General features: G+C 38.3%; 1 protein-coding gene across 2 annotated transcripts in view; it reads right to left on the reverse strand.

Annotated features, from left to right (window-relative positions):
• RALGAPA2 (Ral GTPase activating protein catalytic subunit alpha 2) overlaps nt 1-27,940 on the reverse strand; it is a 205,968-nt gene that overhangs the window by 164,873 nt on the left and 13,155 nt on the right. For both annotated transcript variants that reach the window (XM_070747006.1, XM_070747005.1), the window contains exons 5-16: nt 23,719-23,762; nt 21,075-21,252; nt 15,465-15,577; nt 14,700-14,838; nt 14,197-14,396; nt 13,165-13,374; nt 11,889-12,062; nt 9,251-9,379; nt 6,665-6,813; nt 5,814-5,925; nt 2,687-2,924; nt 2,104-2,268 (exon numbers count right to left, since the gene is read on the reverse strand). In XM_070747006.1, coding sequence (XP_070603107.1) covers nt 2,104-2,268; nt 2,687-2,924; nt 5,814-5,925; nt 6,665-6,813; nt 9,251-9,379; nt 11,889-12,062; nt 13,165-13,374; nt 14,197-14,396; nt 14,700-14,838; nt 15,465-15,577; nt 21,075-21,252; nt 23,719-23,762 — 1,851 coding nt within the window. The remainder of the gene's footprint in view (nt 1-2,103; nt 2,269-2,686; nt 2,925-5,813; nt 5,926-6,664; nt 6,814-9,250; nt 9,380-11,888; nt 12,063-13,164; nt 13,375-14,196; nt 14,397-14,699; nt 14,839-15,464; nt 15,578-21,074; nt 21,253-23,718; nt 23,763-27,940) is intronic.

Below are 27,940 nucleotides of genomic sequence, written 5' to 3' on the forward strand. Positions count from 1 at the left end.
TGTCAGACTAATCTAATTGATTTCTTTGACTATGTCACAAAGGTGTTGGATGAAGGTGGTGCCATGGATATTGCCTATCTGGACTTCAGCAAAGCCTTTGATACGGTTCCACATAAAGAGCTGATAGATAAATTAGTGAAGATTGGACTTAATCCCTGGATAGTTCAGTGGATTTGCAGCTGGCTGAAGCGTAGATATCAGAGGGTTGTTGTTAATGGCGAGTATTCTGAGCAGAGTCAGGTTACAAGCGGTGTGCCACAAGGTTCTGTTCTGGGTCCTATTCTTTTTAAAATCTTTGTGAGTGACATAGGGGAAGGTTTGGTAGGGAAGATTTGTCTATTTGCCGATGACTCTAAAGTGTGCAATAGGGTTGATATTCCTGGACGCGTCTGTAATATGGTAAATGATTTACCTTTACTAGATAAATGGTCAAAGCAATGGAAACTGCAGTTTAATGTTTCCAAATGTAAAATAATGCACTTGGGGAAAAGGAATACTCAAACTGAGTATTGTATTGGCAGTTCTGTGTTAGCAAAAACTTCAGAAGAGGACTTGGGGTAGTGATTTCTGACAGTCTCAAAATGGGTGAGCAGTGTGATCGGGCAGTAGGAAAAGCAAGTAGGATGCTTGGCTGCATATCTAGAGGTATAACAAGCAGGAAGAGGGAGATTGTGATCCCGCTATATAGAGTGCTGGTGAGACCACATTTGGAATACTGTGTTCAATTCTGGAGATCTCACCTACAAAAAGATATTGACAAAATTGAACGGGTCTAAAGACAGGCTACAAGAATGGTGGAAGGTCTTAAGCATAAAACAATTCAGGAAAGACTTAATGAACTCAATCTGTATAGTCTGGAGGACAGAAGGGAAACAGGGGAATGATCAAAACATTTAAATATGTTAAAGGGTTAAATAAGGTTCAGGAGAGAAGTGTTTTTAATAGGAAAGTGAACACAAGAACAAGGGAGCACAATCTGAGGTTAGATGGGGGAAAGGTTAGAAGTAATGTGAGAAAATATTATTTTACTGAAAGAATAGTAGATGCTTGGAACAAACTTCCAGCAGATGTGGTTGGTAAATCCACAGTAACTGAATTTAAGCATGCCTGGGATAAACATATATCCATCCTAAGATAAAATATAGGAAATAGTATAAGGGCAGACTAGATGGACCATGAGGTCTTTTTCTGCCGTCAATCTTCTATGTTTCTATCATATGAATGACCCAACTATTTTTAGAAACAGATGTGTGAAATATCAATTCGTTTGCAATCCAAAGTACTATTTTCTACCATCTTATAATTTAAAAATGTTTAATTTACATATTGATTAATTGTATGTCATTAATAATGAATAACCAAAACAGGAAGTTCTCTTCCCTACCCCCATCCAGGTTAAGTGTCTTATACTAACTGGACCAGAAACATGCACTTCAATGTTTGATTGATATACAAATTCTAAGCCAAAGTTAGGGTTGCCAGAGCTTTAGAAGAGTCGTAGGGCAGCAATGGCAAACCTATGGCACGGGTGCCACAGTGGTACACGGAGCCATATCTGCTGGCACACGAGCCATTTCCCTAGCTCAGCTCCAACATTCACGTGTGTGCCAGCCAGCTGATTTTGGGCTCACACAGAGGCTTTGGGAGGGTGTTTTCGGCTTCCAGAGAGCCTCTGGTGGGATGGGGAAGGGCATTTTTACCCTCCCTCAGCTCCAGGGAAGCCTTTGGAGCCCGGGGAGGGTAAAGCACTGGCCCACTGGGCTCACCAGAAGTTGGGAAACAGGCCACTTCCAGCTCCAGAGGGCCTCGGGGGCGGGGGGAGGGAAGCTGTTTTCGCCCTCTCCAGGCATTGAAATATTGGTGTGGGCACCTGCGCATGCGTGACAGCGCACACCCACATTCTTTTGGAACCCGAGGAAAAAAAGGTTCACAATCCTAGGGCAATGAAAACAATTTATCCGCAAATTATATAACTGCTATAACAAATGCCAGATTGTTTAAAAAGCAACTCAACAAATCAAAAAGAAATATGAAACGTTGGAAATTAATTTAAAAAATCATTTGACATTTTTATTATTAAGCACTAAATCGCCTATTTCTAACCTGTTGTTCTCTGACGCACTATATTTCTTGCTTTTTCCATTCCTGGTATTCCTGAGGTGGTAGCACTCCTAAATCTCATAGGTTCCACAACATCAGGATGATCTTTCCAGCTTAAAGAAAATGATCTTCCAACTGCAGCTCCTTTTTGGGATTCCAAAATGCCACCTTTCAATAATGGAATGTACAGCAAAATTAACCTTAATGTACTCGGAAAATTCAAGAAAATCAGACTGTAAATAGAAATCTAATTGACGAGAACAGTTAACCTACTGATTAATTTCCAATATAAGTGTCTAAGTCGGAATTGCCATTTAGTTTAAAATGATTTCTAGCACCAAAACTGTAAACAAATTCTGATTTCAGGAATGTAATTAAGGAATAATTAGATAATGAATTGAAAGCTTCCCCAATAAATTAATTTTTAGTTAATACTAACAATATCAATAAATTTATTTAGAATAAGCTATAAAATTGCATTGGAGTGCTATATTTGTTTTTAGTAAATAAAAACCATTTAGTAAATAAATACCATTTAGTATTTTTATTTCATAAAGATAATATCATTTATTTCCATATCATTTACCTCTTCCTTTTTGTATTTTTTCTTTTTGTTCACTTAGCTTATCTAGTGGCAAGTTGGTCATTTCAACACCGTATACTGTTCTTGCTAAAACAGATGTTAGAGAATCCATTATATTAGCCCATTCTATTATTAGTTCTTCCCAATCTGTAAGGGATGACAGCACACGTAGCAGCTCGTCCCACAGCTCACGAGAAATATAAACGCTCAAATTTGCCCGGATCCAAGCCACAATGAGAGTCTGTGGTTAAAAGACAAGGAAGAAAGGAAACCAGATTGGATTCTCAACTTGAAATGAATGAAATTCAAATGAACTGATTTTTAGGTAATATTTGACCATTCATTCAGTGACCATCGAAAAGTTACAATGGTGTTTTAAAAAGTAACTTATGACAATTTATGAGAGTTGCAGCATTCCCCAGAGTCACATGATCAAAATATAGTTGTTTGGCATTTATGACAATTGCAGTGTTCCAGGATCATACGATCATTTTCTGTGATCTTCTGAGAAGCAAAGTGAATGGGAAAGCTTACTAACCGCTGTAGCAATTAACTTAATAACTGCAGCAAGAAAGGTCGCAACAAGGGGCAAAAATCATTTAACGGTCTTGCTTAGCAATGGAAATCTTGGGCTCAACTGTGGTTGTAACTTAAGAACTATCTGTACATATTTCTAAAGAAAGGAAAAGATACATTATAATACAAGTGTTATTTCAGGCTGATTCTCTAACTTGAATAAATATACAGTAGTCCCTCACCTATCGCTGGTGTTACGTTCCAGACCTGGCCGCGATAGGTGAAATCCGCGATGGGGAATTTATCGACTGATAGTACTTATTTAAGTATTTATATTGTAATTGTTTGGTAAGTTTTCATTGTTTTAAGTGTTTATAAACCCTTCCCACGCAGTATTTATTTTAAATACAGTATTTAAATACAGTATTTACAATTTTAGATATATTTTTTTTTTTTGAAAAACCTGCTGATCGAGTTCGGTGGGTTGTTTAAATCTGCCGATCGACTTCCTCAGAAACCCGCGATGAAGTGAAGCCGCAGTAGGTGAAGCGCGGTATAGCGAGGGACTACTGTATACTCTGCAAACCACTGTTTTAATATGTTCCCATTGTAAAACAGTTTATTCTGATGACAGAAAGACCTGTTGCAGAGTTGAGCCACTCCCAGAATTATATCTCTGAATATATAATATATAGTGAGATCAATACCTATAAACCTACCCCTAATTTATTTAATGGGGGAAGTAAAATTATTTCAAACAAATTCCTAGTTTTGAGAAACTATTTAAATCTTAGAGCATGAAGAGGCCTATATTCACAAGAACAAACAGTATATTTATATATATATTAAGAGTAACATTTATTCCACCGCCATTTTCCTGCTCCCTATGCTGAAATCACAGGAATAAACATTGGTTATCTTGCAGCATTAAAATGACAAATTTAATTACAGGAAGTGACTGAGATAAGATTTGTCTTATGAGACTAGGTATTTAATAATGATTCAAAATTATGTTCATCTTGAAACAGTGTTTTAGGGCCTGCAAAGTACATCTAGCTGTTGTAAAATTTTGCACAATCCCCTGCAGTCACATGATATCAAACTGGGTATGTGGCAACCTGCTGCACTTACGAATAGTTGCCAAGCAGCCTGCAATCGTGTGATCACCATTTGTCACCTTATCTGTTAGCTTCCCCAGAACAAGTCAACTGAGGAAGGGGGCAGGGAAGGTTACAAGTTGCTCCTATGGCAGAGAGGACTTCCTCTCATCTCTGTGGGCTGGCTGAAAGAGCTGCTTGCTGAGGGGAGTGAAACTCCGTAGTGGGATGGAGAAATGGAACTTAGATTCCAAAGAGCTGAGTTCCATTTGTCCATTCCACTGAAAGCATCTCCTTCTGCGTGAGGAGAATTGAACTCATTTAGCAGAAGCAGAACTCAGACCCTAAGTTCATGCAAGGAAAGATGTTCCTTTCCCGATGTGGAGGGGAGGTTAACCCCTTTGGCAGAGTGGAGAAACACACCCTGATGATTAGAACGCCATTGTGTACTCCCCATGACTTCCCTGTCAGGCGCAAAGGGGAGCTGGCCATCCTTCAACAGGCAGCTATTTTAGCAAGTCCCTAGAGATGAAAGGGAGGCAAGGCCCAGGATTTTAAGCTTCTGGTCAGAGAGGGAGCATTATAAGGCAAGAATGTGGGATGCCTCAGGTAGGTGGGGGAGGCTCTGGGATGCCTGACACATGCCATATACAAGTGTCCCTTTGCTAAGGGACTGCAAATTGTCCTTTAGACAAAGAGCTTTTCACCTTCTGAGTGGAACATCCCAGGGTCCCATCCCCCAAGAAGCACCCTGTATCCTTGGCATGAAACTCCCTCCACTTAACAACCTCAACCGTGAGTACTGGGACTGCAGTCTTTGAGCAAAGCAGTCACATGGATAGTCATATCATTTAATGACCACTTCACTCAACAATTGAGATTTCAATCTAATTGTGACCATTGGAAACATAGAAGTCTGACGGCAGAAAAAGACCTCATGGTCCATTTAGTCTGCCCTTATACTATTTTCTGTATTTTATCTTAGGATGGATATATGCTTATCCCAGGCATGTTTAAATTCAGTTACTGTGGATTTATCTACCACATTATGCAAGGAATAATGAATATCATAAATTACAACATTTAATGTTCTTGTCATTTATATGCTTCTAAATGTATGGCAAATATACTGCTCAAAAAAATAAAGGGAACACTCAAATAAACACATCCTAGATCTGAATGAATGAAATATTCTCATTGAATATTTCATTTGCACAACTATTCCATTTGCACAACAGCATGTGAAATTGATTGTTAATCAGTGTTGCTTCCTAAGTGGACAGTTTGATTTCACAGAAGCTTGATTTACTTGAAGTTATATTCCCCTTATTTTTCCCTTTAAGTGTTCCCTTTATTTTTCTGAGCAGTGTATATGATCTTACTATAGCTTACTATATTGTGCGATATAATATAACTCTGCCATACAATTATTTTCTGTGTAGCTGAGACCAGATAGTGTATAAATCCAATTAACTATCAAACAATGTTCAAATTGCTCTTCAAAAAATGAGACATACCCGAAATAGTGAACCCGCCAGACTTTGACCAAATGCATCCTTTATTCGATCATCTTTGGAATTGCTCATGACAACTTCTGTTATGCTAAGAAGAATTTGCAACATATGCTCCCTAGGATAAAATTAAAAATATATATTATATATAGGAAAAATGTAGAAAATTGCTAATGATATTTATCTTAACGTTCTCTCATAATAATGCTGACACTACTACTGTTGACATATTGGTGGGCATGTGACATCAGGTCTGCTACTAATGTGCGCGCCAGCCAGCTGATTTTTGGGTCTTGTGGACCCTCTGGAAATCGGGAAACAGGCTGTTTCCAGCCTCTGTAGAGAGTAGGGAAACCCTCTTTTCTCCCTTCCCAGGTTCCTGGAAAGGTTCTGAAGCCTAGGGACAGTGAAAAACGAGCATGCCAGGAGCAGAGGGGGGTCATGCACATATACACAGGGGACCGCATGGAATTATGGGCATGGGCATGCACACATGCAACCCCTCTGTGCTCCCCCATCCTTTTGGCATGTGAACCAAAAAAAGGTTTGCTATCACTGCCATGTACCATATCTTCATAACTCAGATATGATATAATATCAGGAAAACTAGAAACAGGACAAGATGAACTAATTCCACTATGTAAGGTGATATTAATAGAAATTTGCTAATATGAAGGCACAAACTTACTGCTTCCATTATTAATTATTTGATTCATTTGGGCAGGTCTTTCCTAAATTTCTTTCTCTGATCATTAAGCGACTGCCAGCTCCTACCTCTCTTGTCTGATTGTTTCCTAGGCAGCATTTCCTCCTCTTTCCCCAAGGTCATTCACACATTCCATTACAGATAAACATACCAGGTCTTTTTATTCATTGGAACTTCCATTATCATGCGCCTATAGATACTCAAAACTGCTCTGCCAGAATTTATCTGCTCTTTAAGCAGTTCAGGGGCTTCATTGCATGGTTCCAATAAAAATATATTTGCAGAGTTTGTCAAAAATACCTTTATATTTTGAAGGAAAGAGAGGAGGAAGAGGGAAACAGAGGGGGGGGGGGGAGAGAGAGAGAATATGAATCTATTCAGGTTATTTTGAATAATTTGAACAATATATTCTTCACGACATTTAGGATTAAATTAATTTATTCACAAACAAAACATCACCCTTACAATAAGTTACTGGAAGTTATAAAGGATACAGTCTCTTACACACATTAAATAATATATTTAGATAACTCTGCCATTTTTCAATCATTCTGAGTTAAAGGAATTATAAATCCATTTTATTTATCTTTCTAATAAAAATGGCAATTTACCCAGTGAACTGTTTTAGATTTTAAAAACCTGTCAGTCCTGAATTGAAACAAGAGCATATATAGTCCTGGAATAGATATGTTAGGGAGATGTGCATTAAATATTTTTTCTAAAAATCTATACATTAGGAAATGATCTGTATTTTGAAAGTTAACAGAATTCACCCAAGTAGCAAATTAATCTCACTATAAAAAGCTTCCCCCTTTCAAGTAACTCTAAAAAGGTGATATAGCCAGATTATCCCTCTGTATAAAGTAAATTTCAAAAACATTCTAGAACTTTGTTAAAAGCTGTGTGTGCCTTTCTGAGAACATGAGTACTGTTGGCAGTAAAGAAGATATACAGTATTATAAGCAGCATAATTACAGTATCTCTGTGCAAACCAACATAAAGATAATTATCAAGCTAACTTATCCATTTGTTGTATCATTAAAATAAAGTTGGATCCAGAGCATTATGCGGTGAAACAATTGAAAATGATAGCTTATGAACAGACTCTCAAAGCACAGAATTTTATGTAGGTGAACTGTGACCTCATGCCTGTCTTGCAAAAGTTAAGGAGAATGCTTGAAAAAGTACGTAATGACCATGGGAATAGACCCTGATCAACTAAAATTGAAGAACCATCATAAGAGAATTTAATCATAGTAATAATACAGAGAGATCATTGTTGCAGTGACTCATGGATATTCTCAATCTTGGGTTATACAGAAAAACATTATTCATTTATTCAGGGGTTCTAAACAGTTCATTTTCAAAATGTTTTAAGTATAAATTTTCTTGCCTCAAACATGAATTGATTCTTTTCAGCAGCAACATGAGCTGCATTTGAGTACTCTGGGGTATACAGAGAATTTTATTTATTTATTTGTGTGTTTGTTTGTTTATTTAATTATTTAATTTGTATGCCACCTCTCAGAGGACTCAGGGCGACTCACAACAATAAATACAAAGACAAATCTAATTAATTAAAACTACATGACCTAAAATCCCAAAATGTTAAAAATCAAACAAACAAATTCAAATCACAGCCATACATCACATGTATTGATCAGCGAAAGGCGAGGAGAGTGAGGGCAGTGAGAATCTCTGGGGGAAGCTGATTCCAGAGGGCCGGGGCCCCCACACAGAAGGATCTTCCCCTTGGACCCGCCAAGTGACATTGTCTAGCTGATGGGCCCTGAAGAAGGCCAACTCTGTTGGACCTAACCACAGATAAATTTGCGTTTATCTTTTTAAAACCACCTTTTAGAAGACTTTTGATCTTAGTTTCTTTGATCTTTTTGAGGGGGTGGGGGGAGATCACTTTGAGGAATGTGAAGGAAAAAGAGGACAAAATATGGATGCTGATCAGGAATCTTCAGATTTCTGTGGCCTTTTTTGCTTTTATGTTTTTAAAATACTTCTGGGGCTATTTGTGTTTCTTTTCTATTTCCTTTTAATTTTTTTGCAGCTCAAATATGGTCCCTGAATATTTTTCTATATTTTTGACCCACTGCAGGAGTTACCCCAAATTTAGAATAATTCTAGTTACAATTAAGGTAACCTCAAATGTGTCTTTTGCTTTGCATTTATCAGTTCTAAAGGAGCAATATATTTCCTTTTGTCCAAAGCAAAATTTCTGTTTCAGTTTAATTATGGTAACAAATATAAATACAATTAACAAGTACAAAATATATTATACAAACTAAGAAAGTTTGTATAATACTTATACTGTATTTTCTACAGTATAAGATGCCCTGGCATATAAGATGCACTTTAGTTTTGGGAGAAGAAAATATGGGGGGGGGGGGGGGGATCTATCTTCCAGGTATTCATCTGGCTAGCATCCTTAGTCTGTTCAGATTCAGCAGATTATTTTATCCCCTGGTTAGGGCTGAAAAAGCTTTTTTCAGAAGGAGTAGGAATGAAAACGAGCCTGCAAAGACTTAGGGCAGGATAAAACTGCTTCAGAGGGTGTAGGAAGTTGGAAAATCATTAGCACCTAGTTAGAGCTGGAAAAAAAAGCTTTGAAAAATCTACATTCAGAGTATAAGACACACCCAAATTTTCAGCCTTTCAGGGAGGAAAAAGGTGCAACTTATACTCTGAAAAATACAGTATTTCTTTTTTATCATACATGTAATACCTGCAATGTAGCTTGAAGACCTGCTTTAACATTCTCGTTTTCATCTTCCAATAAGCATCCTCTTGTAATAGCACTAGAGAAGGAGTAACTTCTTCCCCAACTTGAGGATCTTTTATGTCCAGACACAAGCTTTAGGAAAACATATTAGTCAACATGTGCACCCAGAATGTAACCAGTTTGCTCACTAAGAATGTAACTCACAGTTTTAATTCAGAATTTTAACAAATGAATTAGCAGCTTTAATACTTTCCAAAAATATATACAAACATTTAATAGTTAAAATATTTAAATACTCTTTACTCTTTCTTCCATAAATTATTTTATGTATGTGTGTGTGTATCGCTTGTAATATCCCACTACTAATTTACACATGCTTTTTACAATACAAAGCACTATTGAATACTACTATTGAAGAAAAGATAAGGGGAGATAATCTCCCAAATAGATGGTCGCAGAGGGTCTATAATTGTCCACACAAAATTAAGGGGCTTTCAGAAGGAGAGGAACTGGTTCCATTTACAAAATCTATACCAGATTAATAAGACTTTTACCAATAAAAAGGTGATATTGATACTATATGAAATCAAATATAGTAATAATACACAATAGAATAAAGACTGATGCAGCAAATTTTAAATGGGCTAAATTAGTGACTACAGCATTAGAACTCCTTTCATTTTCTTTAGTGATATGACTAACACGGAATAAATATTTCCAGTGGTGGAGAGGTGAGATGGATGCCTCCTGGAGCACTTTGCCGGCCCAAATGTTTTTGACCAGTAGAGTGCTGCTGGATGCCATGGAGGCTGAAAATGGGCCTCTCAGGGGCCACTGGGGGGCGAAAACTGGGCATTCCTTTGATATTTCCATGCCAGCCCTGTGAGCCAGATTTAACCACCTCACAGGCCTTGAGTTTGACATCCCTGGTCTAGACAATCACTTATCTGTAATAGTATAGCTTTTCCTGCTTGAGCAGAGGGCTGGACTAGAAGACCTCCAAGGTCCCTTTCAGCTCTGTTCTATTCTAAAATTCTAAACAGATGCTTTTGGAAGAATATAACAAGATATCTTAAACGTTACTTTTCAATCTTTCATTTGGGTAAAAATGTATTTAAGGAAAAAAGAAGGAACATAAATAAATATGTTTCTCCCAAATTAAAGTTTAATGCAAACCTAAGAATGGTACGATTTTAAGACCATTTATGTCAGATTTAAAGATCCAAACTTTTGTTCACATTTTTTTGACAAAAGAAAACCTCTGAAATGTATAGTAATGATCAGGACAAAAAGAAAAATGTTTACATCATTATAAAATGAGTTTTAAACAAAAGCTTCAGAAGAATACTTTCAGATATATTCAACTTGTGAATGAATATGATACTAAGACCTGAAAGGTTTTCAAGGAAAGCAAGACTTTGATTCTATTATATTATTCATACCCAACCTTCCCTGTTCTAAGCATATAATTAAAAGTTTCTGTTAATTTATTCAAATACTTTATCTATTATAAATAACATAACTGATAATTGAGGGAATTCCTCTGAAGTCTGAAAGTGACTTAGGGAAAAATGAGTACCTGAGTAGCAACAGATTGTTAGGGAAAAAGTGGAACCAAGTTTTCTATACAGTGGTACCTCGAGATACGAGTTTAATTCGTTCCGGACCTGGGCTCTTAAGTCGAGCAGCTCTTATCTCGAACGACTTTTCCCCATAGGAATTAATGTAAATAATTTTAATTGGTTCCAGCCCTCAAAAAACTCACAAAGTTAGTCTAAATTATGCAGAAAGACAAGTTTTTAATGAAGAAATGTACATGTACATATAAATGAATAATGAAGTTTCTTTCACTTAACTTGTAAACTTTCTTAAACTTTTAAATTTACATATGTTCAACTTCTCTGCCACCCAATCCTGTAGGACAGAGGTCCCCAACCCTTTTTGCACCAGGGACCGGCTTTAAGCGATCAAGAGAGGAATGGGATAAATGAATGGACGGAGGGTGGGAAGGAAGGAAGGAAAGAGGGAAGGGACAGGAACAGAGGAAGGAAGCAAGGAAACTTATGAAAGGGGAGAGTAAGAGAGGAATGAGTGAAGGGAGGGAGGGAGGGAAGAAGGTGGGAAGGAGAAAGAAAAGAAGAAATAGAGGAAGGGAAGGTAAAAGAGAGAAAGAAAAAGAGCTAACTTCCGCGTTCAGCTTCAGGAGACAGCTGCAAAGCCGCGTGCGTGTTTTAAAAGGTTGCAGCCGGCCTGGGGGGCTCGGGGGGTGCTGGCAAGCCCCCCAGGCCGGCTGCAAGCACCCCCCGAGCCCCCCAGGCCGGCTGCAACCTTTTAAAACATGCGCGCCGCTTCGCAGCTGTCTCCTGAAGCCGAACGCGGAAGTTAGCGTTCGGCTTCAGGAGACAGCTCCTTGGCGCTCGTATCTCGAATTTGGGCTTGTAAGTAGAACAAAAATATCTCTCCCCTCCCAGCTCTTATCTCGAGTTGCTCGTAAGTAGAGCAGCTCTTATGTCGGGGTTCCACTGTATATTATTTGCATTAGTTTGAGCAACATCTCTGCTCAGATTATACAACTATTTACAAACCTCAACTGATTACATCACATAAATCCACCACCTATTCATAAAGACCGGTAGCTTACCTGTTTGCCATCGGTCTCATTTGTTGACTGTTCTGTAATGACATCATCATCCTGAATGGTCTCCTTTGCATCTGGTTCTTCCATGAAGACAGGTTTTTCATGTAGTATCCATTTCCTATAAACTTTCACAATCTTTTCAGTTAAGGATATCTCTGATGGTGGTAGCAAAAAAGCCTAAAAGGGGAATAATACATATGAGGAGATTGAACTCAAAGATAATTAAATGTATATATTAATACATTTAAAAATATGCCAGTAGCTTTCTATCTTTTTCAAACTAATAGTTCAGCTTCTTATAGAAATGTTTCCCGCATACTCTTCAACACAAAAGTATTTCTTGTATTTGGATTGGATTCACGGGTTTGAGAAAAAAGATAGCAACATGATACAAACATACTACTGATCTTCAGACCTAAGCAAGGATTTGCTCCTGAATCTAAACAGTAAATTAAAGCACTATCTGCAACAAAGATATATACTCCACAAAGAGGTTGTGGCTAGGATGGCCTTTGCTCTTGTTTCCAGGTTTAATTCAAGATGTTGGTTACAACTTTTAAAGCCTACATGACCTGATGGCAGATTACCTATGGAGTCATCAGACTATCCCCCCACCCCAGGTCAGGCAGGAAAGGTATGTTGTAGACCCCATCAATTAAAGAATTCTGACTGACGGGGTCCAGGAAGAACCTTTTCTGCAATTGCCCCAACCATTAAAACACTCTCAGAGGTGAGACAGGACCGTAGTCTCCTGGCCTTCTGGGAATGACCTGGCTCTGCCATCCACCTTGGAGCTCCCACACAGCTATGGGGCTGGTTAGCACCATAAAAACCTTCCTCCTTTTCTTTTAATGAACTTTTAATGTTAAATTTTAACTATCCTTGCCTCTATTTAAATGTTTTATGTTTAGTTTTTATGTTTTAATATTTTATTTGTATATAACCCACAGTTCCTCTATGAGGAAGATGAGCAGTTGCTAAATGTAATGAATAAATATCAAAATATGTTATCCTTTTTATTGACTGACGTTTCATAATATTGTGAAGAGATTGGTGCTGCTTTTGAAAATTCCACCAAATACCAAAGTCGCGATTAACTTTCATTTAAGTTAAGCACTTAATGACACTATCTGAAAGAACGTGTGCCATGACAGGAATAGGTAATATACTATTAAGAGTTGATTCTTAAAACCTTTTACAGATATTAGAGATTCTCAAGAAGAAAAACATGTGAAACTGATACTCTACAACATATAAACAGATGTCAATTTATACCAACCTGATGAAATACTTCATTAACAAAATTCACATAATCTCTTGTAGACAAAAATATTTGTTGCACCATTTCATATGCAGATCGGTGCTGCTCTTCAATGCTGCAAAAGCTGGAATCATTGAGTATCCCGCTATGGTTATGATTTTTCTCCTGATCTGATGGGACACTGTTCTCCACTTCAGGATTTTTATCTTGCGTTGTATTACCCACTGTCTTAAGAAGATATGAGGAAACAGCAGTGATAATTTATGGAAATTACTTAAGAGAATTTAGTCTAACTTCTAATTATTAGCAGCTAACTCCAGCACCCAAACCACAGAAACCACTGACTTGGAAGTTCAATTAAAAAAAACAACCTGAGTACACACTCATACACACACAACACACACACAAAGAACTGTGTTATGATTTTGGGATTATGCAGTGATTATACCCTAGTGGTCACTATTTTATCAATGGAAGCCTCTGGACAATCCTAAATGAAAGCCTGCAGTTAAGTGGTAATTGCCATAACCTGCAACTTTCAGTGATTCCCTTAGATCAGGGATGTCAAACTCGCATCGTCATGGCATCATCATGTGACATATTGGGACTGTTTTCCTCTACTAAACTGGGCATGGGCGTGGTCAGTGTGTGATGCATCTCGCCCGTCTTAGATTTATGTAGCAAGCATCCCCCTGTCCTCTCAGTATGCTTATCTGGAACAACAGATACTTATTAATTAGACATATGCAGAGTAGATGGCTTCTCTTTGTCATTCTTTATTGCAACCAGTGAAATGTATGTGCACACAACATTCAGGTACTATTTTTTTATCTCCACTAGTTAAAGCTAACCTGAAATAAATGTTTAATAATGCTAATTATTAAAAGGATGTCATTCCATTACTAAAATTGGTTACTAGAGACATGATACTTATTTCAGGTATCAGAACTCAAAATACGTAGTTATTTTACTAAACGAAATTTAAGTTTCCAAGCTCATGTTAAAGTTATAATTTAGTTAATGCTAATCTAAGTAACACTTGCAACATACTTGAATGATTCTGGGTAGAACTTCCACACCATTTTTGAAAGTTTGTGCTGCTGTAAGGTATTTCTTTTCCAGAAAAAAATTTACAAGCCATTTTATAAAAATTACACGAGCATCCAGGTATGGAATTTTTGTAATATAAACATTTCCACCATCATAAGTTGTACTAACATATACTGATTTCGGGCGCAGGCCAGGAATCCCTGTAAAACACAAAACATTAAACTGAACTCTTTAAAAGCTTTATAAATGGAAGTTTACATTCCAGACAGTGTAAACTGGGAAATTAGGGCAACTGGTGGAAATACAAATGAAGATAATGTGCTTTAATAGGTTAAAAAGACCCAAAGGATTGTTGAAACATACAATAAGACCTGTACATTGTGAGAGGGGAATTATAGGTGGATTATCAAGAAGACAATATGTTATCTACACACAGCTATATATATTTAACCAAATAATGTATATTCTAATGTTAAAATAATTCAGGTGAAATAGTTACTTACCAAGCACAGGATTGTACAGGTTGGTTAATTTTATAAAACAAGGGAATAAATGAGGAAGATAATACTTTCTGAAGAGGGTGAAGAGAAAGTTAAATCCTGTATTAATGTTTTCCTTATTCTTCCATTCCACCTTTGCAGCCTTTGGCAGAATTAAAAAAGAACTCAAGTTAAATGAAATAATACTGAAATATTTATGTAATGAAAAAAAAAGACATCTCCTGATAATAAGCCCAATCAGGCTTTTGAGTGTATGGAAATAAGGCCAAGTGCTTATTTCAGGGTTTAGAAAAATATAAGATAGAGCCTTATTTTTGGGGAAACATGCTATGTATACTTTTTTAATGCAATCTTTTTTCCTAAGCCTGGTCAGCCCTACCCTACCATACCCTATCGCCTAGGGTAGAGTAGGTTAGGGTACAGTAGAGTAGAGCCGGCCAGGCCAGGCCAGGCATTAGATTTAGACTTCTAGACTAGAGTAGAGTATATTACAAGACTACTCAGGAATAGGAATAGAATAGAATTCTATATTGGCCAGGTGTTTCTTTGGCACATAAGCTCAAAGTGTACTTATAAACAGCAAGTAATCATAGTTACAATCATTAGTTATAAGTTACAAACAAGTTACAAACAACCAATTGGAGAAGATAGTAGGAAAGATGAGAAGATGAGAAAATATGAGATGAGTGAGACAGGGCTGTGGGAATTAATATGTAAATACATGAATAAATTAAACAATTTCAATGAAATTACTATATGTACGCTCACCTGAATTACCATGTATTTTAAGAGTAACTGAAGGAAGTAGCAAGTTGGGTCCTCAATCTTTTCACCAGTAGTATGTGGTAAAAGTGGTGTTATATCTTCAGGATATATTTTCCCTAAATAAGACATACAAAAATTTTAAATGATCACACCATAAAATTTGTAGCCCCTGAAAAATCAGTCTATTCCAGGTTCTTGGAAATGACGTGAACAAAAAAATGGCAAATCTAATCTACACATCTGGCTGACTGTGCATTCAAAGAATGAGAAAAATACAAAAGACAAAACTGAAATGGTAAAAATAACATCAAAGCCATCAATACCTGGCCCATACCTGTGATAAGACATACAGCTAGAATTATGAATTGGACACAAGCTGAATTGGCATTATGGACCAAAAACAAGAAAGTTTGTGACTAGTCATTATGCATCACATCCTTCTAATGATATTATACTGGTTACACAGAAATAGAGTCAAAAGTTTACTTTCAAGTCAAACAAACTATTGAAGAAGAAAATCATGCATTGGCTATAAAAGATCACCAAGACCAAATATTGATGTAATTGATGAATCCTCAATCTGAGTATTGTATTGGCAGTTCTGTGTTAGCAAAAACTTCAGAAGAGAAGGATTTAGGGGTAGTGATTTCTGACAATCTCAAAATGGGTGAGCAGAGTGGTCGGGCGGTAGGAAAAGCAAGTAGGATGTTTGGCTGCTTAGCTAGAGGTATAACAAGCAGGAAGAGGGAGATTGTGATCCCCTTATATAGAGCGCTGGTGAGACCACATTTGGAATACTGTGTTCAGTTCTGGAGACCTCACCTACAAAAAGATATTGACAAAATTGAACAGGTCCGAAGATGGGCTACAAGAATGGTGGAAGGTCTTAAGCATAAAACTTATCAGGAAAGTCTTAATGAACTCAATCTATATAGTCTGGACAGAAGGAAAAGGGGGGACATGACCGAAACATTTAAATATGTTAAAGGGTTAAATAAGGTTCAGGAGGGAAGTGTTTTTAATAGGAAAGTGAACACAAGAACAAGGGGACACAATTTGAAGTTAGTTGGGGGAAAGATCAAAAGCAACATGAGAAAATATTATTTTACTGAAAGAGTAGTAGATGCTTGGAACAAACTTCCAGCAGACGTGGTTGGTAAATCCACAGTACCTAAATTTAAACATGCCTGGGATAAACATATATCCATCCTAAGATAAAATACAGGAAATAGTATAAGGGCAGACTAGATGAACCATGAGGTCTTTTTCTGCCATCAGTCTTCTATGTTTCTAATTTAAAAATTAGAACTTGGACAATGTATAGGAAACAAAAACATATATAAATGTAAATGTTCGTTTGTTCAAAATCTTAAAACTCTGATCTTTACCAATTGCTTTGAAATTTTTACACAACGATGCATTCAAATATGTGCATGTTTTTATATATCTATATTATATAGATGCCATACCTGTGACAGGTAAAAACATGCTTTTTTAAAAAAAAAAATCAGTCTGAGCCAAAGCAACATGTGGCCGGATACAGATGGATACAGCTAGTTACTAATATACCACAGTTAAGCCAAAGATTCAATTATGCTATATATATCAAAAACAATTTTTTTCTAATTATATTGAAAACAAGATCCATTTTAATCTTTAATATAATAATTCATATATCAAAAATAACAAACTTGTGTTAGCAAGCTCTGTTCCTATCTATAGCAGGTGGCATGATCCAATTTTCTACTTCAAGATAGAAAGGCAAATCAATTCAATTTAAGCAATTCTGGGTTTCAATTGAAAGCTTGAACCATAGAATGTAATGGGGAAACATCCTTTTAATGACAGCAGCTGCTTCATTTTTTGGCATAATAATGGAATGAAAATTACGGGACAGCAATTCCTGCCAAGTTTCAGCCAGACACCTTCAAGGATTTCATTACAATAAATGCATTCCCTGTTCAACTCTTTTAAGGCATTAGGAATGAGGAACAAATAACACAGCAATTGTCCATCAAAGAGCCTATAAAGAAACTGCATAGAATGCATAAAGTACCCTACTGCAACTTAAAAATAAATGCTTTGAAAAACTGTGAAAAAAAGCTTTTTCCACCTGCTTTTCTGGGCTAGCCGACACATACTGGCATAACACATTGACAAGGACACAAAGTAATACCAATTTATACTCATTGGATGATGTACCTTTATATGCTCTACACACTGTCTTTTGTCATGGCCATAACTGGTTGGCAAGCTTAATATCTTTAGTGTTTAATTCAGGCATTTCTCAAACTACAATAACCACTCAGTGAAATACAAAAAAGGAAGAGTTTCCAAGAGCAATCTTTTATGAGACACAAAGAACAGAACAGTGTTTGTTAATTAATTAATTATTTATTTATTTGATTTCTGTAGTCACCGATCTCAGTAACTGGCACTGAGTGCCCTGCATCATAAAAACATGCACATAACTTTTAAAAATAAAACAATACAAAATATATCTAGTTGCTATGTAATTCACATTTCTTGGCTGACAAGATCTGTAACATGCCCAACCTGTTGAATTAAATTGGGCAGATAGAAAGGCCAGTCTTACCTGAACACCTTTTCTCAGTGGGTTGAAGAACAGTCTAGGAATTGGTTGCTATAGTCTGATCTGCCTAATTACTGAGTCTAGATTTTTCGGCCACTACTCCATGACTCTCTATGCATGTCCCAGATTTTGATGGAGTGATGGCTGAAACGGAGGCTTGCACATAATGTTAGAGGCAAAGCAGCTCCGAATCCTCCAAGCATTTTATAGGGCGAGGCTGGACTATTCCGCAACCCATTGAAAAAAGACGTTCAGGTAAAACCAATGCCCCTTATCTAGTGTGGTTGCAAAATAGTCCAGGAATGGGATATACCCCTGGTACCCTTAAGGGTGGTTAGCCGTTGGAACTGGAGACCCCAAAGCTAAGTTGACCTCTTATAAAACTCATCAGATATCCTCCAGGGAGGCCTGCATGGCCCATGCATTGGTGATAGCTACACTTGTTGTGGAATGCACAGTGATGCGTCTGGGAACTGGCAAAGACTGTGCTTCATATGCTTTAGCGATGCATGCGTTGATAAAACGACCAGTGGTCGAAGATGACGAAGAGAGCCTCTGATCTCCTGGTGGACACTGTCTGCTTGATATAAATTCTGAGGGCCTTCCATACGTCCAGCTTATGCCACCTTTGCTTCAAGGCATGAGAAGGCTGAGGGCAGAAGTTCAGCAGAGCCATCTCCTGGGCCCGGTGGAACCAGCAGTTGATTTTGGGAATGAAGTAGGGATCAAGTCTTAGAGTTACCTTATCTTGGTGGAAGATGCAGAGATCAGCTCTAAGGCCCCAATTCAGAGATACATCAAACGGATGTCACGGTGATAAGGAATGCCACATTGAGAGTCATGTACTTGAGGCCAGTAGTCTGCAGAGGCTCAAAGGGAGGTTCTGTCAAGGCCTAAAGATCCCAGGTAGGGTATCTGTGGACCAGTGGGGGATACAAGTTGCTGGTACCTCTGAGAAAGATTCAAATATCGAGATGGCGTGACAGAGGAATCTTCTTTCCCCTAGCCAGCACAGGCTGACACAGAGTCAATGCAAAGTGGTCTGCACCATTTGACAAAGATTGCCCAGGTGGCATTATAAATTCTGATGGCGGATTGTTTCCTGGCCGCCTGCATAGTCTGGATGACTTTGAGTAACTTCTCCTCAAGCAGATCCCTTCAAATGCTAGGTGGCTAGTTGGAGCCACTGATGCTCCGGAAGGTCCAGGATCCCCTGGCTAAGGGAGATCTGCTGAGGAGGAATTCTCCAGGGTGTTAAAGTAGAGAGGCTGATTGAATCCACAAACCACAGCCTGCAAGGCCAGTAAGGAGCCACCATCATCCTTCCGTGATGACTTTCCAAATCAACCCTTGAATTAAGTGAGAGGAGGGAATGCATATGAGAGCCAAGAGGCCAGGCACACCTGAGAGCATTGGTGCCCTCCACCCCCCAGGAGTGGAACCTTGAGAAAAAGGGTGGTAGCTGGATGTTCAGGTGCAAGGTGAATAGATCCTCAAGGGGTGTCCCGAATCTGTGACATATGTCCTGAAACAAGGTTGGGTGAAGACGTCACTCGGTATTGTCCACTGTTTATTATTTATTTTGGACAAGTTCCCTGAATAGCTTAGAGGCCAGAATGTACAGCTGTTCAGACACAGGTTCAGAAAATAATACCTGACCATGGCGCTGAGCAGAGGACTCAGGGTCAAGGAGGTTATTCATCCTCCAATAGGAATTCTGGGAGTTGAAGTCCACAACTCATAGAAGAGCCAAGTTTGCCTACCCCTAGACCAGGCCTCCGAGGGCTGGCAGTGGTAAAAGTCACCTCAAAGGGGCTCTCGAGGGACCCTGAACAAGCGGCTTCACTGGCTGTCCAAATGTGAACGTCCGGCAGAGGTGCCAGGTGAAAAGCAAACATCACTAAGTAGAACAGTGCCTCACTTAATGCCTGTGCACACCCAACTCCGAACTAAGAAAGAATTGCCTGAGGTAAAAAAAACAGTTGTCCACCAGGCACAAAGTGAAACAGTGAAGGAGTGCTAATGGAGCCGCCAACTAATGTGAGGCAAACAGGGCCACAAACTGAGAAAAACCTTTGGACTTCCAGAGGCTTCCAAAATGACTGCCAAGACTCAAAACGATCAAGCAGCTAGAAGAATGACCACTGCGACTGCAGAGGCTTCAGTCTTGGATGCTGGAAGAGTGCCAAAATGGGCTGGAATTGGCAGGGTGCAGTGGCGGCATGCCAACAGCTGCCCAAAAATGTCCAAAGGGCTTCTGCAGCTTCCCCCGCCCCCATTAAAATTAAACTAGGAATGGCTGAATCAAAAGGTATAAACCTGAATCCAGGAATTTGGATGTCCAGGAATAGTTTGCTAGAGACAGATCTTCAAAGACGATTGTTTCAGAAACTGGGACATGCACAGAGAGGCATGGAGGAGTGGCCAAAAGAATCTAGACCCAGTCACTAGGCAAATCAGACTGTAGCAACCCATTCTTGGACTATTTCACAACCACACTGGAGAACACAGTCTTTTATGGCTCCCAGCTAAAACCCGAAACATATAATCAAAGGTGTATCATACATTCTGGACAATGATATTTCCCTTTAAAAAAAAATTAGCACAATTGACCAACTACATAGTATAATCAGGTACCAATACTGTAACCAAACTCTATGGAAGATATACAGATAGCAATAGCACTTATATATGGCTTCACAGTGATTTACAGCCCTTTCCTTAAGTGATTTACAACAAGCTGGGTCCTCATTTTACCGACCTCGGAGGGATGGAAGGCAGAGTCAACCTTGAGTCTGGTGAGATTCAAACTGCCAAATGCTGGCAATTGGTAGTCAGCAGAAAGTAATTCTGTCCCCATAACTTGTTGCAACATTACATCAGGGCTTAATAATATCACCCATAAAATGAAAAGAATAATATTTATTTTAAGGAAGTAAGAGAACACAGATTTCCTAAATGAATAATTAAGAGTGTTCTCTAGAAACCTAATAAAAAATCAGAAGAATATAATAACTAACCATTAGGAAGACTAGAAGTAGGGCTGATGAGGGTATCAAGTGTACATGGACCTTTTGAAGATATCACTGCAGGAAAACCAGGCACAAGACAAGCAAAAATTAACAATTGCTCTTCTGCACAATTAGTCTGGAGAGCTTGCAGCCAAAGAAGAAATAATCGTATTCCTTCACATCTTATCTGAAAAGAAAGCATGTTTTAAAAACTAATATAAAAATAAATATTCACAAAACATGTATTAGAAACCATCACATTTTAAAATTAAAATGATTAAAATATTATAATCAGTTGATAATCAGACCAGATGACCAGCTCATGACCAGATCTAAATGAACATTCTATATGAGACTAATTATAATGTCAGTTTAGCAGATTTAAAAACTACACAATCCTTATATTATCGTATCATCAATTGTATCAACAATAATGATTTCTTTAATTTCCTAATTGCTTTTCTTCTTCTACACATATGTATATAAGATTCCTATATGCTGTGTGTAAAATTTAAGTAAATACCAAATCTTCCTTTGTTTACCAATGTATTTATTTGAAAAAATTGCAAAATATTTTTGTTAATTAGTATATTGTGGATCCTTTAATAGTGACATATGAAAACGCCAACTTACAACATTTGTTAGCAAAAATCATAAATAGTAATGATCGAGATAGAACACAGCACAATTCTTGAACTATTAACTATAGGTCAAAAAAATAGTAAAAAATCCACATGTGAACATTTGCCAGGATAGGTTTTTACAAGTATTTTCTTTAGAGTTATCTTCTTTTTATCATTTTTATCATTTAGTTTAATGGAATTTTACTGTCTTTACTATTTAAAATTTGCCTTTTATTTTAATATTGTATTATATCATTTTATTGTTGTAAGCCACCCTGAGTCCCATGGTATTGGGCAGCATATAAATCAAATAAATTAAATTAAATTAAACAGACCAAATTAAATTCCTTAATAAACGTACTTTCAGCTTCTATTCAGTTTTTCTTAGAAATATTACAGTCAGCTGAAGGCTACAATACCAAATTAGAATTCCCATTTATAATTATATAGAACAGCTGTAAACTAATGGGGGGAAACAGAACCAAACTAAAAATAAACAACCATAGAGCATAGGCTTTTCTCTCAGTGGACTGTAAATCCATGAGAAACGCCTAATTACCATCACTATTTCAAAAATTCAAAAAAGAAAACTATAGAGATTATATTAAGTTAAGATAAAATTAAAGATAATAAATAATATAACAAACAATGGCTCTGGGAAAATAAAGTCCTCAATTTAATTAAGAATAACATTTAAATCTTGCTTGGATTTCAGGCTGTACAAGTACGGCTTAACCTTTCAATTTTCACTTACTAAATATTTCTCTACAAGAACCACTAGAGGTTGCTCATTCTCTACATATATAAGGATATTCTGCAGAGGTAGCTTTGAATCTGTCCCAGCTGCTCTTAACAGGTTGCCAATTTCTTTCCAAATGTTATGCCTTTTGTTTCTGGTGCTGTGGGTTTTTTTCTCACAAAATTTAAACAGTTATTTTCCTAAACTCTCTAGTTTCCTTCTTCACCAAATATTTTTTTTAGAAAAGTATATCAACTTAATACACATTTTATGATCATTTTTATGGATTGCATTACAATAAGGAACTCAAAATTATTTTTTCCCTCTTGGCTCAATTCCACCAGGAAGTTCATGGGTTATATTTCTTTGTTGAAAGTTGCCAACTGAAATTCAATTGGATTATCAGCCAATTGCCTCTTCTAAATGCCTTTTCTGATGAAACCTAACTTTCAGGAAGAGAAATAAAGGTGTCTTTTTTTAAATCCCATGGGTGAGGCATTTTAATGGGTGAAACTGAAATGGGAAGTCTGATTTTTATATACTGTATTTACAAAGCATGCTAGCTCCCCAAATACGGTTTGACTAATGTTACCGCCTAGCAATTCCTTTTAACAAGCAATTCAGATGTAGTTTTTTATCAGCATACAGACAAAAATAAACTGCAAATAACTATATATTCACCTTTATCAGAAATGCACAAAAATCCTTGGAGAGTCAGCATCATAAAGTTGGGGCCATGACTTTGTAGGAGCAAGAAGGGATCTTAATTTATATATTTGAATCTAGCTATCTATATGAATCCATCCATCCATCTATCCAGAGGTGGCATTCAGCCAGTTCAGACTGGTTCAGGAGAACCAGTAGTAGTGGTGTGCTGATGGGGGGGGGGGCACTACCCCGCCTCCACAAGAACAGGGCCCATAAATCACTATTAATCTTATTGCTACTAAATAGTAGCAGCAGCAGCTGTATGACAAAATAGGAAGGTGGCAGTTACACTTTGTACAGTATTCACGCAAATGGGTTGTGTGTACTCAAATCTCAATGCTGCTATTGCCATTTTGCAATGTTTTTCAGCCTCCTCCCGCCACATAGAGATTGCTTCTACAAAGAAATATAACCAGATATGACAATCAAAAAGGCAAAACTAGGAGCAAAAAGCAATAAAATAAGTGAAAATAGCATATCACATGTTGCCTTGTATTTTTAACAAATCATTTTCTTCTAATAAACAAAATGTTATGAATATGTATTAAGAGAAATGCATAATTTAAAGCAAGCACTAAAATACCTTAAGGCAGTTTCCAGTGTGCAAAAGTTTCTTCAAAATTGATCCTAAAATAAAGAAAAACATGGGGGACATGATCGAAACATTTAAATATGTTAAAGGGTTAGGTAAGGTTCTTTTTAATAGGAAAGTGAACATAAGAACAAGGGGACACAATCTGAAGTTAGTTGGGGGAAAGATCAAAAGCAACATGAGAAAATATTATTTTACTGAAAGAGTAGTAGATCCTTGGAACAAACTTCCAGCAGACGTGGTTGGTAAATCCACAGTAACTGAATTTAAACATGCCTGGGATAAACATATATCCATCCTAAGATAAAATACAGGAAATAGTATAAGGGCAGACTAGATGGACCATGAGGTCTTTTTCTGCTGTTAGTCTTCTAAAAATGGATTAGGAAAATTTCAAATTAGAGATTGGCTACAATTAATCATAGTCAATAAAAATAAATGCAAATTCAAGAACTAAAATAGTTTGGCCTTTAGTGGCCAAAAACTACTATATACTATTATTATTACTATATAATAATAAAAAATCATATGCATATAGCTTAAAATGTTGACTTTGTGCAAACTTTCTAAATATGTCATGTATCTCTTAATGCAGGAATTACAGTAGAATTATGGCTAAAATTAAATTCCCTACATTTGTACGATAAACAAGTATTTTTTTAAAAAAAAAATCTGAGGGTTGTCCTTGCTATAAAAAGTTCTTAATATTTTATCAAATATTTTATCAAACTTTAATTTGAAGCAATTCAACCATATGCTGGTTCTCACTTTTACAAAGTCCTGTATACTGTCAGGGCAGGATATCTGGGGTGCTGCCTTCCTCTGATTGTCTCTACCCAGTTTGAGATCCCATCTATTAAAGAGGGTCATGTAGTGGTACCCAAGAAGCATGCCTTTTCTGTCATTGCATTTACCATTTGGAACACTATTCCCCCAAGGTTAAATTGACTGCAGTCCTGCTCCCTTTTGGTTGCTCTTCCAAGTGTAAAGATTGGGAGGTTAAATAATAATAATAATAATAATAATAATAATAATAATAATAATAATAATAATAATAATAATAATTATTATTATTATTATTATTATTATTATTATTATTATTATTAATTAGATTTGTATGCCGCCCCTCTCCGAGGGAATCGGAGCAGCTTGTGACACAATTAATTGTTGATGACTATATAAATTGAACTAAATGGATAAATACTGTAAATAAATTAAAAAGCTACCTCTAAAAAAACTGATCTTGAAGCAATGCTCCTTTAATTAGCTCTTCTCATAAATTTATTACTCACATTCATTTTCATTTGTGATTTTAAAAAGAGACCTTGCAGGGTTTCCCATACAGGTACAGTATTATAATTTATTGGAACCTAACAGAATTCATTCCAGTTAATTGGGCAACCATTTCAACAACAAATACATTTTCAAACTGTTGATTAAAAACAATACATTTTGTTGTAGATGATGCATATTATCATCACATAACAGTTTAATCCAGCGGTCCCCAAACTACGGCCCGCGGGCCGGATGCGGCCCGCTGAGGTCATTTACCCGGCCCGTGGCAGCGTACGAGATTTTACCATCTATAATATACTAAGTTCCGAATGTCATCTCCACTCTGCTGCCGAGCGTCTGGCGGCGGCAAGGAAGAGGAAAGCCAGGAGGGCGGGGAGGAAAGCACCCTATGGCAGAGCAGCAACAGTTCCTCTGAGAAAGAAATTGGCCAATTGCTTTCCTCCCCGCCCCCTGGCTTTCCGCCTCCTCCTCCTCCAGACGCTCAGTTGCAGACCGTCTTTGTCCCTCCAGTGCCGCTTTTTTGCTTTTTTTTTTTTTTGCACCGGTGAGGTTTGCGCGCGCTTGGGCACTTTTGGCGTGTGGGGGGTCTGCTGCGGAGAGGGAGAGAGAGAGAGAGAGAGAAAGAGGGAGACATAGAAAGGGAGTGTGAGAGAGAAATAACGCAAGAAAGAGAGGGAGAGAGAGAGAGAGCGGGAGAGTGCTGCTTTTTTGCTTCTTCGCTGCCCGCGGGGAGCCTGGAAGCCCTGCAAGAGCGTCTGGAGGGGGCAGTAAACAAGACCGGCTCTTCCCGCGGGCAGCGAAGAAGCAAAAAAGCAGCACTCTCCCGCTCTCTCTCTCCCTCACCGGTGCAAAAAAAACTCAAAAAAAACGAACGGAGGCGGCGGCGGCGAGCTCAAGGAACCAAGAGCCGGTCTTTCTCCGCGCTGAATTGTTGCAGCTTCTGAGGCCGCATCCGCCTCCAGGCGAAGGGATCTCCTCGGTGGGCAGCCTCGGTCCGAAAAGGACCGGCTGTTGGCCCCTTGGCGGAGGCAGAGGCGGCCTCAGAGGCAATGTGAGGCCGCCTCTGCCTCCGCCAAGGGGCCAACAGCCGGTCCTTTTCGGACCGAGGCTGCCCACCGAGGAGATCCCTTCGCCTGGAGGCGGATGCGGCCTCAGAAGCTGCAACAATTCAGCGCGGAGAAAGACCGGCTCTTGGTTCCTTGAGCTCGCCGCCGCCGCCTCTGTTCGGGCGAAGGGATCTCCTTGGTGGGCGGCGGCGGCGGCTGCAGCTTCAAGAGACCAACAGCCGGTCCTCGTTGAGCTGAGCTTCCTTTGGCTTCCTTCGAGGCGGCAGGTGAGCTTTGCAGTTTTGCCTCGAAGAAAGCCAAAGGAAGCTCAGTTTGGGGGCGGGCCTGAAGCCACCGCCGCCGCCTACTCTGCCCCGCACTTAGTCTGCACCGGGCAGCTCTGGCGGGCGCGGGGCAGCAGGGCAAGCCGCGAAGGTGGCGCAGCCAAACGTGGGTCGAGCGGGAGGGCACTGAGCAGTTGCGTGGGGTGGCGGTGGGGCGGTTGGCTGCAAGGCACTGGCGCCGGCGGCAGCTTGATGTGTTGCAGGACGCCGCACATTGCTGGCGCTGCGCTGGGCATGGGGCTGGCACCTCTGTCCCGGCCCAGCCAGTGGGCCAGTGCCAGTCCGTGCCCATGCCCAGCGCAGCGCCAGCAATGTACTGCGACCCGACGTTGGTGCCACTGTCTTGGAGCTTCTGCTTGCAGCCGACTGGCTCGCGGCGCGTTGCAGGGCAGAAAAAAAAAGAAGAGAGGAAGGAAGAGAGAAGAAAAGGAGAGAGAGAGAAGGAAAGCATGAGAGAGAGGGAGAGAAAACAAGTGAGAGGGGGAGGGAATGTGAGAGAGAGAAAGAGAAAAATGAGAAAATGATGGAGGGAAAGAACGAGAGAGAGGGAAACAAAACAAATGAGACAGAAGGAAAAAAAGGGAGAGGGAAGAGAAGTGGGAAGGAGGGAGGGAGGGAAAGAAGAAGAAATGGAGGGAACAAGGAAGGAAGGAAGAATGAAATGAATTGAGGGGTGGAGGGAGGAAGGACTTTTTTGGGGGGGGGGTGTAAATTTTTTAAAAAATTTCTCTCAACATACATTCAAACAATACAATGTACCATCTAATTTTCCCTGAATAAAATGCAGTATTTTGTCAGTAACTAATATCAATCATCAAAAAAGTTGCAAAAGTTTTTTTTTCTAATGTTGTGATCCAGGTACATACTTTTCTTTTAATTAAATTCCCTCCTTAATGTTCCTTCTAAAAGTACAACACCAATTATATTTCTAACTTAACCATTATGCCAAAGTGCTTTCTTCTTTCTTTATATATTTTTCTATAAATATTTTTCTATATTTTTCTATAAACCAAGAAAACCTTGTATAACCAATCAGATGTTAACAAAAGAAAATTAAAAACAAAACATAAACATATATGAATCTCAGACTTCTTTCCCCCCCCCAAATAGTACGTTCCCATTTTGTTTTTTACATTAAAATAAGGTATGTGCAGTGTGCATAGGGATTTGTTCATAGTTTTTTTTATAGTCCGGCCCTCCAACAGTCTGAGGGACAGTGAACTGGCCCCCTGTGTAAAAAGTTTGGGGACCCCTGGTTTAATCATTCAGATGCAATGATACCTGAACTACCATTGGTTTCTCTACTATAGCAAACCAATTGTTCAAATACCAAATTAAAGAACTAAAGACAAGAGATTATAAAGATTACCTCAATATCTTCTATTTAACATTTTAGCATACAAAAAGAAATCTAATATGCAAGTATTGTAGTGTAAAGCATAAAATATCACATATCAATCCGATTTGTTGTTTCCCATTAAGGGACATCTTTTTAATTTTAACTGCACATGGTAAAATAGGAAAACA

The sequence above is a fragment of the Erythrolamprus reginae genome, chromosome 3 (genome assembly GCF_031021105.1).
Source record: "Erythrolamprus reginae isolate rEryReg1 chromosome 3, rEryReg1.hap1, whole genome shotgun sequence".
In the NCBI taxonomy this organism is placed as follows: Eukaryota; Metazoa; Chordata; class Lepidosauria; order Squamata; family Dipsadidae; genus Erythrolamprus; species Erythrolamprus reginae.